This window comes from Mustela nigripes, chromosome 3 (assembly GCF_022355385.1).
Source record: "Mustela nigripes isolate SB6536 chromosome 3, MUSNIG.SB6536, whole genome shotgun sequence".
In the NCBI taxonomy this organism is placed as follows: Eukaryota; Metazoa; Chordata; class Mammalia; order Carnivora; family Mustelidae; genus Mustela; species Mustela nigripes.
In genome coordinates this window covers 159,132,357-159,151,604 of record NC_081559.1, presented here as the reverse complement: position 1 = coordinate 159,151,604, position 19,248 = coordinate 159,132,357, and the positions used below count along the sequence as shown (strand labels likewise).

The following is a 19,248-nucleotide window of genomic DNA, read 5'->3' as shown; positions in this document are numbered from 1 at the left end:
TGGGATTATGGACATTGGGGAGGGTATGTGCTTTGGTGAGTGCTGTGAAGTGTGTAAACCTGGTGATTCACAGACCTGTACCCCTGGGGATAAAAATATATGTTTATAAAAAATAAAAAATTAAAAAAAAATCTGAATCATAGGATATTCTTCATTTATTCAATAAATGAAGTACCCCCTTTGTCCCAGGCACTGGGTATATAGGGAAGAACCACAGAGACAAAGGGGTTCCTGCTGTCACCCAGCTTGTATTCTAAGGGTCAGTAATGGGAAGCTCTAGGAAGAGCATTTCTGATTAAAAGAACAGCAAATGCAAAAGTCCTGAGGTAGAAAAAACTAGCCCCATGGCCAAGGGTAGATTGAAAAAGGTTGTCAGGTAAGCATTAGAGAATGCAGAAGGGCCAGGCATTCTGGGCTGAGGGAAGAGTGTGAGTAAATGTGCAGAAATGAGGAAAACGGGCCAGGCCTAGTAGCTGAATTCCATGCTGGGAATTCCAAGGGAGGTGGCAGGAGGGAAGATGGAAAGGATACCTGACGCGAGATGACAGAGGGCCAGAAGGCTGAGAAGTCAATTCCATTCAGCAGGAGACCCAGATGAAAGTGTGAGTGCTAGAGTGGCGCCCAGAGGGAGGAGGCTCCAAGCCCAGCCAACCCGAAGAGGTCTTCCTGGAAGAGGTGCCACTTGATGGAAGTCATGAGCCATGAGTGGGGGTCACCAGGGAGAGAAGGCTTGGAAGGATAACGGGAACTCAGGATTCGGTGTTTCCTCTATCTCCCATAGTTTTATTACCCTTCAGTGAAATGGATCAAAAGGAGCATCTGACGGTTTCTTTAGCTCTGGTGAAACTTATCAGACTTCTAGCTGTTAAATAAAAATCACTGCTTTGTTTGGGAACAGTGGTAGTTTTTTTGAATTCCATGCTGAAATAGCTCTGGTCTGCTGGAACAGTGATAGAAAAATTAACCTCCTGATAGGAGGACCTTCAGCTGTTCTCCGGAGCCAGAGCTATCTGCCTCCCCTATCAGCAGTCACCTCTCCCCTGGGCATGTACCACAATGTCAATTACACAGGCATCCATACGCCATCTATTCATTGTGTCTCCCTCGCTAGTCTCTAAGCTCCCTCACGGGGAGGAGAAAGCACCTGCTTGAAAGCATTGTGGCTGGAAAAGGTCATTCCAGCACAGTGGAACAAATTACATCCCCAAATCCCAAGGCCATCTCTGAAGATGGGGGGCCCGAGCTCCTCCACCTGGGTATCCCTTCTCTGCTCCGGCTGCTGTTCTGCCTCCTTTGGTGTCCAGTGGGAACCCTGCCTAATGGCGGTTACAGAGGAGTGGTAGGAGCAGAGGTGCTTTTTTATTCTTACTTATAATGATCTGCTTTCAAATTTTCTAACATGGGCTCTTAACAAGAGCTTTTATAATAATGAAAAAAAAAAAAAAACCAACATGTTACAAAAGAACCCCTTGGAAAGCAGCATTTTGAAAGCAATGAACCAAGGCCTTGAAGCAATCCTCTCTTTGTGCCCCCCTCCCCACAAGACTTCTCCTCACAGGGTAGGTAAGAGAAGCAATGCCCATTCCTTTCAGGATGGGGCTGGGACCCCCATGGAACAGTCTGTAAATAACCACAAGGTCTGGCTGACAGAAGCAGCAGCGCCCAACCTTAGCTACCCATTAGAACCATCTGCGGACTTTTGGAAAATCGTGATACCCAGGGCACCCCCCTCCTTACCTCAAACGGGCTTGGCCAAGGAGTGGGGGGAGGGGGTAATGCAAGCAGCGGTGTTTTGTTTAAAAGCTCCCCAGAGAACTCCAGCACCCAGCCAGGATGAGAAATGTCGAACTGGATAAAAGTCCTTGCAATCATCTGAGGGGAAAGTGCCCATACCCAGGAGGCAGTCTCCCCCTTTATTAACTGAGACTGCCAGGCTCAGTTTCCTCTTTCAAATAAACCTCAGAATGAATGCTGTCTTCCCTTCCCTCTCCAAGTGGCTGAGAGGACTGCAGACACTACATGAGGGCGCAGAACATGGTAGGACCAGGAGGCTTATCGCTTGCATTCCAGAAGCCCGGCCCCACAAACAGTGCGCGTGCCAGCTGGCTTCCTGTGTGTTGTACTTTCAGACTGTTTTTATAATGTGGGGGATTTATGGCCCGTAGGATCTGCACTGTCCCAAGGGAAACCACTGAGGGATTAACTTAATTAAACAAAGACTAAGGAAAAAATACAGACTAGGTTCTGACAAAACAATGTTGTTTTTCTGGCAGTGCTCACTTCTATTTGAAACAAATACAGATACTTTTTGAGGATTCCTTATGCTTTTGAAAAACAGCGCTTCTTTTTCTCACAGCCCAGGAGAGTTTCCACCGAAGGGTAATAAAATGATGGGGGATGGGAGACGCACTGAATTCTGAATTCTCATTATCCTTCCAAGCCTCCTCTACCTGGTGATCCCCATTCATGACACATGACTTCTGTCAAATAGTACCTCTTCCAGGAAGACCTCTCCTGGGTGGCTGGGCTTAAAGGCTCCTTCCTCTGGACTCCACTCCAGCACTCACAGGTTTATCCAGTGGTACTAGAAAGACCTGATCGTGTCTGCCTGCTTCACTGGAACATGAGCTGATTTTACTCACTGATTTGCCAGAGCCCGACACAATGTTCTCACGGGTGTCATTGGTGTTCTGTTTAGTGTTCATCTGCTGAAAGTACAGTGACAAAGGCCCATACTCCCTGTCTCCCAACAGGGATATTCCTAGTGTCCAAAATGCATAAAGAACTTATCAAACTCAACACCCAAAGAACAAATAATCCAATCAAGAAATGGGCAGAGGACATGGACAGACATTTCTGCAAAGAAGACATCCAGATGGCAGCAGACACATGAAAAAGTGCTCCACATCACTCAGCATCAGGGAAATACAAATCAAAACCACAATGAGATACCACCTCACACCAGTCAGAATGGCTAAAATTAACAAGTCAGGGAATGACAGATGCTGACGAGGATGTGGAGAAAGAGGAACCCTCCTACACTGTTGGTGGGAATGCAAGCTGGTGCAACTACTCCGGAAAACAGCATGGAGGTTCCTCAAAAAGTTGAAAATAGAGCTACCCTATGACCCAGCAATTGCACTACTGGGTATTTACCCTAAAGACACAAATGTAGTGATCTGAAGGGGCACATGCACCCAAATGTTTATAGCAGCAATGTCCACAATAGCCAAACTATGGAAAGAACCTAGATGTCCATCAACAGATGAATGGATAAAGAAGATATGCCATAGGGGCGCCTGGGTGGCTCAGTGGGTTAAGCCGCTGCCTTCGGCTCAGGTCATGATCTCAGGGTCCTGGGATCGAGTCCCGCATCGGGCTCTCTGCTGAGCAGAGAGCCTGCTTCCCTCTCTCTCTCTCTCTGCCTGCCTCTCCATCTACTTGTGATTTCTCTCTGTCAAATAAATAAATAAAATCTTTAAAAAAATATATTTAAAAAAAAAAGAAGATGTGCCATAGATATATATATACAATGGAATACTATGCAGCCATCAAAAGAAATGAAATCTTGCCATTTGCGATGACGTGGATGAACTGGAGGGTATTTTGCTTAGCACAATAAATCAATCAGAGAAAGACAATTATCATATGATCTCCCTGATATGAGGACATTGAGTGGCAACGTGGGGAGGTTGGGGGGTAGGAAAAGAATAAATGAAACAAGATGGGATCGGGAGGGAGGCAAATCATAAGAGACTCTTACTGTCACAAACAAACTGAGGGTTGCCGGGCGGAGGAGGGTAGGGAGAGGGTGGTGGAGTTATGGACATTGGGGAGGGTATGTGCTATGGTGAGTGCTGTGAAGTGTGTAAACCTGGCGACTCACAGACCTGAACCCCTGGAGCTAATAATATATTATATGTTAAATAAATAAATAAAATTAAATATATATATATATATATCAATTGATGTCTGTCCCATGAAGATTATACTCAAGTGGGGGCTGGCTCCTATCGACCTACATGACAGACTGTGCACGTACGTCTCTGCCCTACCCTGCATTCAGCAAGGACAGGCAGGGGCATGAAATCACCAGCACTGGCTGTATATACCCCACAGGAACCTGAGAACCTTCCCACTCAGGGCATCTTCCCCTGGAGATCTGATTCTTAAACATTTCCCAGCACACCACTGACAGAGGCCAGACATAAAATAAACAGGTAAACCATACATTATGTTAGATCTCTCTCTCTTTTTAATATTTAATTGGTTTATTTATTTGACAGAGAAAGAGAGGGAACAAACAGCATGGGAGCAGCAGGCAGAGGGAGAGGGAGAAGCAGGCTCCCCGCTGAGCAGGAAGCTCAACAGCCTGGATCCTAGGATTCCAGGATCATGACCTGAGCCGAAGGCAGATGCTTAATCTACTGAGTCACCCAGGCTCCCCACGTTAGATCTTACAAGTGCTTCAGAAAAATATTATCTGGTCAAGGGAGTTGGGAATGTGGAAGGAAGGGAACTTGTGTTTTATATGCTGTGGTCAGAAGGTGGTCTCACTCAGAAGATTCTTTTATACAAAGACTTGAGGGAGGAAACATGGAAAAGGAAGGAGCCAGGGAACTGAACCTTGGAGAAAAAAGAAAAAGGGCAGTTACGTGTCTTGTGGCGAGGGGCGAGGTGGGGGCGAGGTGGTGGCGGGGCGGGGGTGGAGACAGAATGAAAAGAAGATCTTCTTCGGAGCCAGACCTGCCTCCAGCTAGCTGGCTTGTGTGACCTCACATGAGTGATTTCTAGAAGACCCGATTTTCCTAGAAGTTAAATAATTAAGTGGAGAAAACATTGCAGGGCTGAGATAACGAGACGAGTTAAGCCCCTGGCAGATATATGGATACTCAGCAAATGCTAGCCTCCTTCTTCCTTAGACGGGTACAGAAAGGTCTTGGAGGCACAGGCCCAGTTCAGCATGCAGGAGAGGTGGGCTCCAGACAAGTTTCGCCCACAACACCATTACAATCAAGTGTCAATTTACAGCCGCCTCTGAGAACGCCACGCATGGACGTAGCTTCAGATTTCTTTAAATAACGTCGACATATCCTTGACTAAGTTTTGCTTTGTTGAATTGCTGAATTGATCTGATACAGCAAAGCAGGCAATTTTGAATTTTATAACAAAAGATCTCACCACATGCAAGCAATGTCTTGCCAGAAGGCAATCATTAGCACAGAGCTGACAGTCAGCAGAATTTACTTGCTTTTAGTTCCTTGTGAATTGTAGGGAGGGATATTAACTGCAGCTGCTTAGTCTTCCCAGGTAAAATAAATCAGTGAGGATTTGATAACTCAGAGCCCCAGTGCTGTGCTCAAATCCATCCCTAGTGTTTGCCCCGGGGCTCGAAGGCATCCTAGATTTAAGTGCCTGCCTTCATTTATGATCTCGAAACCCTGGCGCCGCGCCTCAGCCAGAGAACTTGGAAAACCTCCATCTGGTTCCGCCAGACGAGGAGCACGGGACAAGGGCTGGGGGCTGCCGTGGCTGACATCATGCCAGGCAAAATCAAAGGGGTTTTTATTGGCTTTTCAGAGCTTTTGACAAGCTACACTGCGTGCTGTTCCCACCAACGACAGTTTAATCTGTCCTTTGGAGTTAAAGCAAAATGAACACCTTTAAAGACACACTCCACTTTTTTAAACAGCTCCTGCTGTTACTCGGCCGGAGATGTAGAAACCACAAGTTATCCATCCCAGCAAGAGCGAAGAGAAATGTATTATTAGGGCTGTTACTTCACTCAAGTGGGAGACAATGGGGTTTCCACCCACACCAGTGTGAATGCCCTCCCGGAATCAGGCCTCCACAAACCCGAGCCTGGGTTTTGGGGACCATCCCCCTTCTTTCATGGTGCCTGAAAGCACTAATCTTATTTTGACAGCTGCAGTTTGGACTTAAAGACTCTCGACAGTCAATGTGAGTCATCGGCCTTGTGCTTCTAACGCTGGAAGAAACAAAACAAACCCAATGTCACCGAGAAAAACAAACCTGTCCTTTGGGCAAATCCCAGCTGTGCCTCTCCCTAACTGTCGATTCCTTTGCCAGTCAGTTCTCCTAGTCACTCACAAGATTTTCGTTCTGAGAAGAGAAATGGGGAAAGAATCCCCCCTCCCCCCGCCACACACCTCCCTGTAAAGCCTTAAAACATAAGTAAATCTGACCCAATGAGGTGCATGGAAATAAACAAGCATGCACGAGTAATGCCCTAGTCTTGTAGAGCGCTTTGCAATTTCCAAACAAGGGCCTTCATCTCGTTCTTAATATTACCTCCCTACTGAGTGGAGTCTTTAAGATCCGGTTTAAAAGGCCTCGGTGGTTTCCAGAGTTGGGCTTAATCAGGATTGCCTGGAGAGATTGTTCACACACCCATTCCTAGGTACCACCTCAGAGTCCCCATTAGGGAACTTTAGGGTCCTCCCCCCCTCCCGGGGGGGGGGGGTGTTGCCTTTCCAGCCAGTTCCTCTGCTCAGCTGCTGCTTGTCTGGGGGGCCACTTTGAGAACCACTTATCTGGGCGCTTGTGAAACCAGGAACGCAGAGAAGAAGCTGCACGAGCCTCAAACTCACTTTCCCCTGACCGGTGCTGATTCTTTTACAGCGTTCGTCTCCACTCGCACCCGGGCAGGACTGCTTCTCCCATGAGAACGCCACCCAGCCCGGATTCCTTTGTTTTCTTTTCTTCTTTAAAAAAAAAAAAAAATCCTGCAGCCTGGCCCAACCAGAGGGCGAGCAGGCTGCACGTTACCATATTCAGGTCCCCGGACCTGGACCCCCAGGATGGAGAGGAGGCCTGTGGCCACGTCACCCAGCTCAGCAGCCTCTGCTTCCGCTCAGGGCGGTCCTAGCAGCACCTGGGCCCTGCGATTCCACAAGCGGCAGGCTGGCGGGCTGTGGGGGCAGCCTGCTCGCCCTTCCACACTCTCTCCTTGCTCTCACCATGGGCAGCCCCGAAGCTCCGACCCTGACCTTCTCTTTCCACGCTCCCTCTCTCCCTCCAAGATATGATCCGTTTTCAGGGTCAATTACTACCACCAGGCATATCCAGCCTGGGGTTATCCTTGAACTCTAATGCCTCATCTCCAGCTGCATCCAACCACTTGGGTGGGCTGCTTCCCAGACTCGCTAGTTTTGCCTCACTTCAGGTTTCCTTTCTGAAGCTAGCTGTCATTTTAAATTCTGCGACCATCCCCTGACCCCCATCCCCCAGCTTCTGTCATAAGCTCCTCCCCGGGGTGGGGCTTATTGCGGTGGACTCCTAATAGATTCTGTCACTGAACGGACTAAGCGGATGGGAATTGTAAACTGATTGCCTCTTTCATCTTCCGCTCCATAGGTGCGGAGCATAAAGGAAACCAAGATCTGAGTGTTTCTTGGGTCGCCAACATAAAAGAGAAGCACTCCTTTTTCTCCTACTGCCCAGGAAGAGTGCCTAGAGGGAACCAGTAAGTGTTGGATGAATGAGTGAACGGGTGGATGGTACTTCTCCACCCACTTTCTACCAGTTTAAATCCCATGTATCCATTACTGCTTAAATCAATTTACTAAAATGTGGATTTACCATCGACACCCCATGACCAGCTCCTTCTACCCACCAAAGACCAATGCTGGGACTCAGCTTGAGAAACTAATTGCTCCATAATTTGTTCCAGCTTGCATTCCTTCCCTCAGCCCCCACTAATGCCCCAAACAAACTGTTCCAGACAGGCAGGCTGGTCTAGTTAGCACCCTCAAAGACAGCAAGCCCCGCCTTTCTCTCAGACTTGTTGGAAAAAACCCTCTTCCACAACACCTTCCCTCATTGTTTCGAGATCTTTCTCCAATCTTTTGTCTTGCAGCCTCCGTCTCAGCATCACTTACCTTCCAAAACCACCTTGTTCTGACTTTCTTTCTCTATGTTAATAACCTTATTGAGTTGTAAATGGCATACAATAAACTGTACATGTTCAAAGTACGCGCTTTGATAAGTTTGTCTTGTCAACATGATCATCACAATCAAGATAATGAGCATATCCATCACCCCCAAACCCTCAAAATGTCCTCATACCCCTCGGTAATCCCTCTGCCCACTTCCCCCGCCACTGCCCGCCTCATCCTCAGGCAACCACGAATCTGCTGTCACATAGATTACTTGTCATTTTCTAAAATTTTCTATAAATGGAATCATAAACCATGTACACTGTTTTGTTTGTCTTATTTCATCCAACATGATTATTTTGAAATTCATCTAGCGTGCTGCTTGGGTCAATAGTTCATTCTCAAAAAAAAAAAAGTTTATTCTCTTCATTGCCTTGTAGTATTACATGGTATGCAAATATCACAATATGTTATCCATTTACCTATTGATGGACATTTGGGTTGTTTCCAGTTTGGGACTCTTACAAGTAAAGTTGCTGTGAACATTCGTATTCAAATCTTTGTTTGGACATAGGAGCATGTGGGCGACTCAGGGCTCAGTTGGTTAAGAATCAGACTCTTAGATTAGGCTCAGGTCATGATCCCAGGGCTGTGAGATCAAGCCCCACCTCGGCTCCATGCTCAGCATGGACTCTGCCTGAGAGTCTCTCTCCCTCTCTCTCTCTCCCTCCTCCTCCTACTCGAACACTCTTTCTCTCTCTCAAATAAGTAAATAAATATAATCTTTAAAAAAAAAATCTTTGGACATAAACATTACTTTCTTTGGGGTAAATAAAGTTTGAATGGCTAGGTCATACGGTAGGTATATATTTAACTTTGTAGAGAACTGCTAATCTGTTTTCCAAAGAGTGAACCATTTTTTACATTCTTGCAAGGAACAATGATAGTTCCTGTTGCCAACTTTGCCACCATGTATTATGGTCAATGTTTTAAATTTTATCCAATCCAGTAGAGGTATGGTAAGAATCTCACTGTGGTTTTAATTTGTATCTTTCTAGTAATTAATAACTGAACATCTCTTCACAGGCTTCTGTGCCATCCATATGTCTTCTCTGGTTTATATCTGTTCAGGTTTTTGGCCCATTTTCACTGGGTTGTTTTCCCATTATTGAGTTCTAAGAATTCTTTATATATTCTAAGGTCCTTTGCTGGGTGTGTGTTTGCAAATATTTTATCCTAGTCTATGGCTCACCTTTTCATTTTGGTAGTAGTGTATTTTGAAGTGAAAATGTTTTGATTTTTTTTTAAAGATTTTATTTATTTATTTTAGAGCGAGAACATGAGCAGAGGGAGAGTCAAAAGGGGAGGGAGAGGGACAAGCAGACTGCACACTAAGCATGCAGCCCATATGGGGGGCTCAATCCCCCGACCCCCGAGATCAGGACTGGAGCAGGAATCAAGATTCAAACACTCAACCAACTGAACCATCCAGATGCCCCCAAATGTTTTAATTTTGATAAAGTTCTGTCAGTTGAGTTTTCTCTTTGGTGTTCTGTATCCTATTTTTAAAAATCCTTGCCAAATCCAAGGTCATTCATTTTTGTATATGGTGTGACGTGAAGGTCAAGATGCATTTTGTGCACATGGCAATCCAATTGCTGTAGCACCGTTTGTTGATGACATTATTCCTTCCTCATGAATTGCTTTGGCGCTTTTCTCAAAAATCAGTTCACATATGTGCGTGGGTCTATTCCTAGACTATATATGCTGGTTCATTGATGTCCACCAACACACACTGTTTTGATTGCTGTTGTTTTATAATTAGTCTTGAAATCAGGTCATCTAAACCCCCCCACTTTGGGTTTTTTTTTTCTTGGAGTTTTCATTGATCTCATTATTCGCAGATTCCATATTTGCAAAGTCACCTACTTTCTAAAATTTACTTGTACCCCAAATCGATATTTACCATATCTTCATGGCCATCCATGGATGTGCACAGAATGGTGAAAATTTTGAATTACCTGAAGCACACATTCCCAGTTGAGGTCCAAAAAGACAATGCTTCGCCTTCCTGTTTTCGTTCTCATACTGCCAATAAACATCCTTTTTGTGTTCTATTTGGTGCCATGTTTTGTTTTTTTCCTGCCTTTTATGCATTTTGTTAGGTGATTTTACTGTTTAAAATGGATCTTAAGGGACGCCTTAGTTGGTTAAGCCGCTGCCTTCGGCTCAGGTCATGATCCCAGGGTTCTGGGATCGAGTCTCGCATCTGGCTCCTTGCTCAGTGGGGAGCCTGCTTCCTTCTCTCTCTCTTCCTGCCACTCAGCCTGCTTGTGATCTCTCTCTCTCTCTCTCTCTGACAAATAAATAAATAAAGAAATAAAATCTTTTTTAAAAAAAAATGGCTCTCAAGAGTAGCATGGAATGCTGTCCAGTGTTCCTAAATGCAAGAAGACTGTGACGTGCCTCACGAAGAACAGGTGTATATTTGGTGATCTTCATTCAGGCCTGAGCAATAGTGCTGTCAGCTGGGAGTTCAATATTAACCAGTGAACAGTATATACTCAATAAAGTGTCTTTACATAGAAACACACGTAAAACAAGGCTATGTACTCATTGATGATGTGGCCAGAAGCTCACAAGAATGTAATTCTGTATTTCTTCCAGGAGCATTGATCTAGTAATTGCTAGTTCTGAGTTCACAGAGGCTTCCAACCATCATGAATAATGAGAGTCAACTGTATTTGACTATTATGGTTTGGGGTTTTTTTTTTGCATTTTCATATATATATTTTAGAATCAGATTGTCAGTTTCTACCTAAAATCATCTGCTGGGATTTTAATAAGGATTGCTTTGAATCTATAGATCAATTTGGAAAGAATTGACATCTTAGCCATATTAAGGCTTTCATTCCTTGATATGATATGGTCTTCTCGCCATTTATTTAGGTCTTTTTAATTTATTGCAGAAGTCTGTTATACTTTTCAGTGTACAGATCATGCACGCTTTTGTCAACTTTATCCCTAAATTACATCTTTCCCATGCTATTATAAATGGCATTTCAATTTCTTTTTCTTTTCTTTTCTTCTTTTAAAAGTAACCTCTTTACCCAGCATGGAGCCCAATGCAGGGCACTGACTCACAACCCAGAGATCAAGATCTGAGCTGAGATCAAGAGTCAGATGCTTAACCAACTGAGCCACCCAGGTGCCTCTGGTATTTCAATTTCTGATTTTTGTTGCCAGTATGTAAAAATACAATCAAATAATTTCATATATTGACTTTGTATCCTATAACCTTATTCATTTATTAATTTTAGTAGCTATTTTTTAAGATTCCACCCACTCTCTACAGAAGCAATCACATAGTCTGTGAATAAAGACAATTTTACTTTTTTCTTTCGACCTATATGACTTTTTAATTTCTTTTTATTTTTTTATCAGTTAGAACTTCCAGTGCAATGCTGAGAAATGGTAAGAATGAACATACTGTCTTGTGCCTTCTCTTAGGAGGAAAACATTTATCTTTCACTCTTGAGTATCATATTAACTATAGGTTTTTCCATAGATACCCATTATCAGGTTGAGAAATTTTCCTTTTATTGCTAGTTTGCTGAGAGTTTTTATCATGAATGAATGCTGGGTATTGTTCAATACCTTTTCTGCATCTACTGAAATGATTATATATTTTTTCACTTTTTAATCTGTTAATGTGGTGAATTATGTTAAAGCAAACTTGCATCCCTGCAATAAAACTCATTTGGTCTTGATTAGAGGATATAAATATGGATTCTATTTGCTGAGTTTTTAAGAATCGCTGCATCTAAGTTCATGAGGGATGTTGGTTATGATTTTCTTTTCTCTAACAATATGACTATTTTTTATGGACCAGGCCCCTTGATTAAACTGTAAAATAAAAGCTACTAAATCATCTGTGTAGCTTGGAAAAAATAATGTCAGGAACATATTCGACGAATGAAAGCAATAAAATGCATTTGGTATGGTTCTTGAGAGGGAGAAAAAAAATGAGAAAGCTGGATAAGAAAGTTTACATTTTTTTGCCAAGTGAAATTTTCTAAATGTTGCGTTTTCAATATTTTTCCAGATAGGTTAAATATTCAAGAAGGGAGGGAAAATTCCTTATTTAAAAACGTAAATAAAGAAAAGAGAGAAGAGATAAAGTTCTTTCTTATTAGTGGGAAAGGAATTCAAGGGAGGGGGATGGTAGGGGAAAACAGAAATGTGAAGACAGGTGTACTTCATGGGGGGTTTTTCCCATTTTTTTTAAATGGGAAAAATGGGAGAGGGAAGGACATACACGTCTTTTTAAAAAATTTTTAAAAGATTTTATTTATTTATTTGACAGAGAGAGAGCACAAGCAGGGGGAGCAGCAGAGGGAGAGGGAGGAGCAGGTACCCCACTGAGCAGGGAGCCCCAATGCGAGAGGTTCCAGGACCTTAGGATCATGACCTGAGCCACAAGCAGATGCTTAGCCGACTGAGCCACCCAGGTGCCCCGAGGACATAAACTTCTATTGAGCCCTATGGGCTAGGTACTATGCTAATGCTTCTACATAAATTTCATCTAATGGCATTGGATAGGGAAAAGTTTTTGGAGGACAGAAGAATCCACAATGTTGACTTCCAGTACATTCCAAATTGCTCATATGAGCAGACTTTGAGGGTAATATTTAATATGCTTGATCTAGTCTTTGAATGGAAGGGCACATTTTGAGACAATGACCAACTAGTATGCAGAAGAGGATTATTTGGACAGTGAAGAGACCCCAAATCCAGCTACTTAAAGAGCTGTTTATGCTTCTCCCCAAAAAGAGAAAATTAATAAGGGATGTGGGATAACACTCTTCAATAATCAAAAGGTTTTCTCTTTTTATTTGGAAAAGGAAATATACTTTCTGGTATAGAGCTTTAGCTAGCAAAATTGTATCAAAGGTGGGAATTACAGGGAGTAGGATTTCAGCTTTGTCCACTCTATCTGGAGGTGGGATGGAGGTGTTTTGCAACAACCTGGTATCCCAGGTGGTGAATGGACAGGCAACATCATCCATCTGGGACACTAGGAGGGAATAGAATTCTTGGGTTATGTGGAGGAAGGGAGCTAAAAGTCTAACAGCTAAGGTCCATTTCCACTTGCAGAGTTAGCTGTGTTGGCCTCCTCCCTCCACACAGACAGGTACCAATACAACAGGGTGGGTATGGTGTGTGTGTGTGTGTGTGTGTGTATGCACACACGCACATCTGAAAGCAATCACCTAAGAGGTCCTCTCAAATCATTCTGTAGGGTGACAGTGTCATAGCAGTTGATAGTGGACTTGGGGGAAGGATAATCATTTGAATATTAGTCTTGCTGAATTACTACTGAGCCTCCCTTGAGATCAGTGAGCCTTGGAACCTGCCTGTCCTCCTGGGGCTAGAGGAATTTCTCTGGCTGCAGGGTTCTCTTGTCGCCATCTGGGGGCCCTCAAGGATCATGGGACAGTATCCAATGGTGGTTAAGGGCTAGGAATATGGAGTCCTGCATAACAAGATTTGGATTCTGCTTTGGTCATAGTATTAGCCATATGACCTTGAGTAAATTGTCTGACCTTTTTGGGGGGAGGTACCTTATCTTCCTTATCTGTAAAACGAGAATGATAGAATCCACTGTGAGAGCTCATTGTCAGAATTAAATGAGATAGCACGGATAAAGCACTCGGAGGGCTCCTGACACATGGAGAACACGTAATAAGTGAATGGGCTCTAGTTCAGCCCGACCTGCGCAGCACACGCCACGGAGCAGAGCACCGGCTGCAGTCACTTTGGTGCAATCGCCAAGGGCATGGTTGCAATTACATTAGTTATTTGAATTACTCCCATGCCAGAATGTGAGCTCCAAGAAACATAGACATTGCTGTTTTATTCACTATTTTATTTCCAGTCATGTGCATGCTGCCTGGCCCATCTTACATGCTCAAAAATGGAAAGAAGTGTGTCTCATTCCTCTCCAGGCCCAGAGTCTTTCTCCATGTTGACAGGGACACATCCCTGCCAGCAGTTCCTGAACAGAGGTCAAGGAATGGCCCAGCCTTCGCTTGGCACAACTTTTAACTGTCCACCAGACTACAACCACAGGCTAACAAGGACTTATCGACGAGGTAGATATGAATTTGTCACCAGCTTCCCCATTTTATGGGTGAGGAAGTTGAGTCAAGGAGTTTCAATAACCAGCTCGGGAAGAGACAGGCTGACCTGCAGCAATGCTGGGATTGACATTGAAATCTGGTTCATGTACCATTTCAGACCAAAGAGTCAGAGAGAGAGAGAGCGAGCGACAGCGAGCAAGGCTCTCTATGACTGTCCCAGCGCAGCTAAGTCCAGTCCTGCTAGTGCAGGTGGTTGAACTACTTCCGGGTGACCAGAGGGGCTGGGTCAGAGGGACACCAGAGTCCTGGTTCCAGCTCCTTCCCTTCCCCCCTACCTTGAAGCCCTCCCCTTCGGCTCCCTTGTTGCCTGACGCCAGTGAATCTGAGTGTGGCAACCATTCATGTCAGAAGTTCACAGGAAATGCAGACTCCTGGCCCACACCCCCCTCAGACCCACTGACTCTGCCTCTCTGGGGTGACACCTGGGGCTCGGTTTCCTGAGTGGTTCTTGGTTATTGGAGCTGGAGCCCCTCTGCCCTGGACCACCTTGTTCCTCCATCTAGTCAGTCTGTCTGAAGCCCTGGGCAGTTTCTGCACCCAGCCCTGAATGGGAGGGAGCCCAGGCCAGACCGACACCAGGGAGGGCCCAGGGGGCCTGAGGGCTTGAGGTGGGACCAGGCAGGGCCTGACAGAACCTGGAGCAGGAAAGATTTTGCTCAGGACTCTGAGGGGAGAACATTTTCTTTTTTATTTGCTAGTCTCAAAATTCCTCTGACTGGACCAAGCCAGCCCCTGGAAAGTGGCCATCAGCAGACGCCCCCACGCAGCAGGGGACTGGGGCAGAAGACAATGGGAGGAATTTCTTGAGCTGCTAAGAAGGGAAGGGCAAGAAGGGAGTTAGCAGGGGGCCCAAAGGCTGAGCATTCTTCAGAGAAACCCCTTGGGGGCGGGGGAGCTCCTGAAGAGGCTGGGAGAGGGGACAGGCAGACCGCGCAAAGAAGGTACAAGGATCCAAGAGACGTTTAGGTTGTTTGCTGAGCAGTGGGTGACATGACCTTGCCAGAGCTGCCCCAGCTCTCCAGAGAATTCTATTAAGCCCATGAGTATTTGGTGCGGGTGATTTTTGTTGTGGAAACTGAAGAAGGGTCAGAGGTTCAAGCAGAAGATGGGAATGATTCAGGCTGCACTCAAAAAATCTGGGATTTTGCGGTCGGACAGGAGCCAAAGAACACAGAGCGCCTGAGATTCAGAGTCTGAGGTCTCGATGCTTCCATGGGCCACAGCACTGGAGGAGTTGAGCAGATGTTACCTCATCGTGGGGAACAGGAAGGCCCCTATCCAACTACTCTCAACCCCGAAAATGAAGTGAGGAGAAAACAGGAAAATGTGGTTTGGCTCTATAAATGTGACACTAATTACAGCCGTTTGTGCAAATGCTTCCCATTAATGCTTAATTGCTTACCATGTGGTGTAATAATTATGCATTGCATGAACTGTGTGCCAGATTAGCTGAGTTTTATTTCCTCTGTAGGGGCCGGTCTTCCTCTCAAGTCTTGAATCTTGAATCCTGAGAAAGCCTGGTTTGGTGGCCCGGTTGTCTATGGGCAACCAACCACGTGTGGCTTTTCTTACAACTTAAAAATATATAGACGTAAGCCCACACTCAGCATCTAAGCAATCTCTCTAAGAGGCGGATTGCCGCTTGCTGGCTCCAATGTCAGTACATGGTCTGTCCATTTTTGGCCAAAAAAAGAGAATGTGAGTTCTATTTACGTCTTATCTATTTGACCTTTTTTAATTTAAAAGACCTATAAAGTGTCCTTCACCAAAGCTACTAGATCCCTGCACACCTCTAAAACAGAACTGGAATCATCATTCCCAGCCAGTGTTAATAACTCATCCAGAGTCAATGCTTCAGAGAAGAGAATAAAATAGAGAAACAATTCCTCGAGGTACAGTTAATAGAGACAGTGGATAAAAAGTCTCCCCGGTGGGTCCCCTTAAAGAACAGCTTGGAAGTAACACAGACCAGTTCATGAATTCAAAAAGGTTATTTCTAAGAAGGTGCCTTCAACGATTTTCCAAACTCTCTCTGCTTGCCTACTATGTGCCAGGCTCTGGTCCTGGCACTGTGATGGTGGGGGGGCGGTGGAGTGGGGGAGGCCAACCTAAAATGCACGAGTTATAAAGCCTCTTTTCTTTCCTTAGGGAGATGATGACTTGGTTGAGTGAGGGGCCACAGATGAACTCAAAAGGCCCTCGAGAGAGTGGGGGAGGACAGTACGATAACATTAGCAAAGCAATCTTACTTCTGCAAGTCTTCTGATCCGAGTTGAGGATGTACCCTTGTTTGCACCTGCAGACGTACGAGCCGGGGGTATTGATGCAGAAGTGGGCACAGCGGTGCTCCAGGATGCTGCACATGTGGACCGCTGAAAAGGAAGATACACCGAGTTAAGGTGATGATGACGCCTTCTCTGCCTTCACCCACCCACGTGTATCCAGAACCTGCTGTGAAGGAGAACGCAGGACCCAAAGGAAAGCAAAGTGCTGTCCCTACCCTCAAGGGGAAGTACAGCCTCTGGCTGGACAAGACAGTCTTAGATAATTGCCATTAGTAGTACACAGATAAAGGCCCACAGAGGGTTCAAGGGAAATGATGCCAGGTTAATATATGAAACTGCTGATTAAAACAGGTAAAAAATGATCAACCAAAGAACAGACATTTCATGGTTCAATGAATAATGCTTAACTGGGGAATCAGAAAGTTTACTGATACCGGAGGGGGCTTTGGCTAATGCATAGATTTTCAGCAGCAGCAATGGGATTGAAGGAGAAGCTATTAGTTAAATGAGGACGTGGCAAAGAGTCAACAGTTTTTCAGGACCATAAATCCCAAGAGAAATCTTTTACTATGCAAAAGTGTCATACAGAATATTGTGGAGTAAAGAATGCATTCCTAAGTTCCATGTTTCCATAATCTTTTAATCTGATCTTAATTTTTAAATATCTGCATTTAGTTTCTGAAGTCCTTTGGCTTTCAGATACATCAATTCTTGCATAAGTCTATCAGGAGCTCATAAAAATGCTCACTGTTTTTTACATCTTAGTTTATTACTTTATTCAATGTAATTCAACTTGAACGCATTTAAAATTAACAAGCATCATTATCCACAGGGTACAAGTTATGCAAGTGTTCTCATAAACAAAAAAGATGCCTGCGTGTAGAAATATATTTTTATGAAGCTGAAATAAAAGAGGGTTTCAAAAGCTAAGAACAAGCCCACTAATCCAGTGCTTAGGAAAACCGAGCTACTGATGAGACTGATGGTGTACGTTACAGAGATGTCTCGTTACCAGTAGGTAGGAAATAAATAAAGGGAGTAAAACTTCAAATTCTGAACAATACCATTTAGGATGATGGTTGTGAGCTTCCAAATGCAGTGTCGCCATGACTTTAGAGAACGTGATTTTGAGAATAATGGGAATTGACTGTCTATCTCAGATATGATCAGATACGTGAGATCTAGCTTATTCCCTTCCAACACTTGATCTATCGGTCCTATGATTGATTCTTCCTCGTTGTATTTCACCATCTCCCCATCAGCCATCATTTGAAAAGTGCCCAAATTTTCACACTCACTCACGATGCTGTGACGAACGTTCTCAAACGCATCTCCTTGATCCCAGGTGCAGCTGTTTTGCTGGGACCGGGTCCCCCGTTTGAATAGTGTGGCCTACTCGCCTTGCAAGGTGTCCCATGCCAGCTGTGCATGAGGGTAACGATGCCCACAGCCCCCAAAACTTCAGCACTTGGGATTATCAAGATGTTCAGTTTCTGACAGTCCTACAAGTGGATCATCATTCTGCTTTTAATCGGCACTTGCTCTGCACCCCGGAAGGCTCTCTTCCTACCATGGACTGCTGGAGCCCAGTGACCCACAGGCCTGGGGGCTTTCCCGAGGAACGTTCAGTGTGTCCCTCTCCTCTGTAGTGAAGGCAGTCTAAAGTCCAGGCAAACAGCCACATAGCAGTTATCCACCAGTTGAAGCCCCGCTGACGAGCCTAGTGCCTGTCTTCTCACCAGGACCCTGGCAGATGAAGTAAGGGGACAGGAGATGTGACGCAGAGCAAACATCCATTGGCAGCAGGCAGCACAGGGGTGAAGAGGGAGGGGCCCAGAAGCAGATGGCCTGAATGCTCCGCCTCACCACTTACTATGACTTCATATGAATTACTTAATTTCCCTAAACTCCACTTTCTTCACCTGCCAAATGGGGAAATTACAGGAACAACTGCAGAGGGTTTGGGAGTGATAGCTTGTTCCCAAGGCTCGTGTTGGCCGTGTGCCATGAAAGAATGGGAAGCAGGAGACTGGAACTTGGTATAATACAAAGGGCACAGGATGAAAAGCTGTATTTGTGCCCTAGTTCCCCTCTGCCTGAATGAGGGAGGGGAGTTCAGGTAAGTTGGGTAGCTCTTTAGACCTGTTTTTTACCCTGTGGAATAAAGGCATGAATGGTGTCTAGGGACCCTCAGTACAGACATTTAGTTTTTTGTCTGTGTAACACCCCCCCCACACCTTTTTCTAGAAGCTGCCCTCCCTTCTCACCTCAAATGCATGGGGACTGTTGAACCTGTCCCCACGCATTTGAGGTGAGAAGGGAGGGCATCCAGGAGGGGGCTGCACTCTTCTCCTGATTTCCACGAGGTAATAGAATATAATCTCCCCCACCCCCAAAGCTGGTTCAAATTGAATTTCTGTTCCTTCCTTTCTTTTTTTTTTTAAAAGATTTTATTTATTTATTTGACAGAGAGAGATTACAAGTAGGCAGAGAGGAGGAAGCAGGCTCCCCACTGAGCAGAGAGTCCGACGCGGGACTCGATTCCAGGACCCTGAGATCATGACCTGAGCCAAAGGCAGCGGCTTAACCCACTGAGCCACCCAGGCGCCCGAATTTCTGTTCCTTTCAAGCAGAAGAATCCTAACCATTTTTACTAAGATAAAATAAAAAAATTTCCATCTGTAAAATTTTATGGATGAGTGATTGGTGTTTCCAAAGAACATCAGCTGTCCCCTGGGACTGGCCTCTGGGGTGGGATTGGAGGGGAGGCGATCATCTTGCCTCCTCCACTGGCCTCCAGAAGGTCTAATGGGTTGCAACTAGGTCAAGGCACTGTGTTCTGGGGAAGGAATCACTAATCAG

General features: G+C 45.0%; 1 protein-coding gene across 4 annotated transcripts in view; it reads right to left on the bottom strand.

Annotated features, from left to right (window-relative positions):
- Nucleotides 1–19,248, bottom strand: part of MATN2 (matrilin 2) — a 134,842-nt gene that overhangs the window by 65,780 nt on the left and 49,814 nt on the right. For all 4 annotated transcript variants that reach the window (XM_059394915.1, XM_059394916.1, XM_059394913.1 and 1 more), the window contains exon 4: nt 16,351–16,473. In XM_059394915.1, coding sequence (XP_059250898.1) covers nt 16,351–16,473 — 123 coding nt within the window. The remainder of the gene's footprint in view (nt 1–16,350; nt 16,474–19,248) is intronic.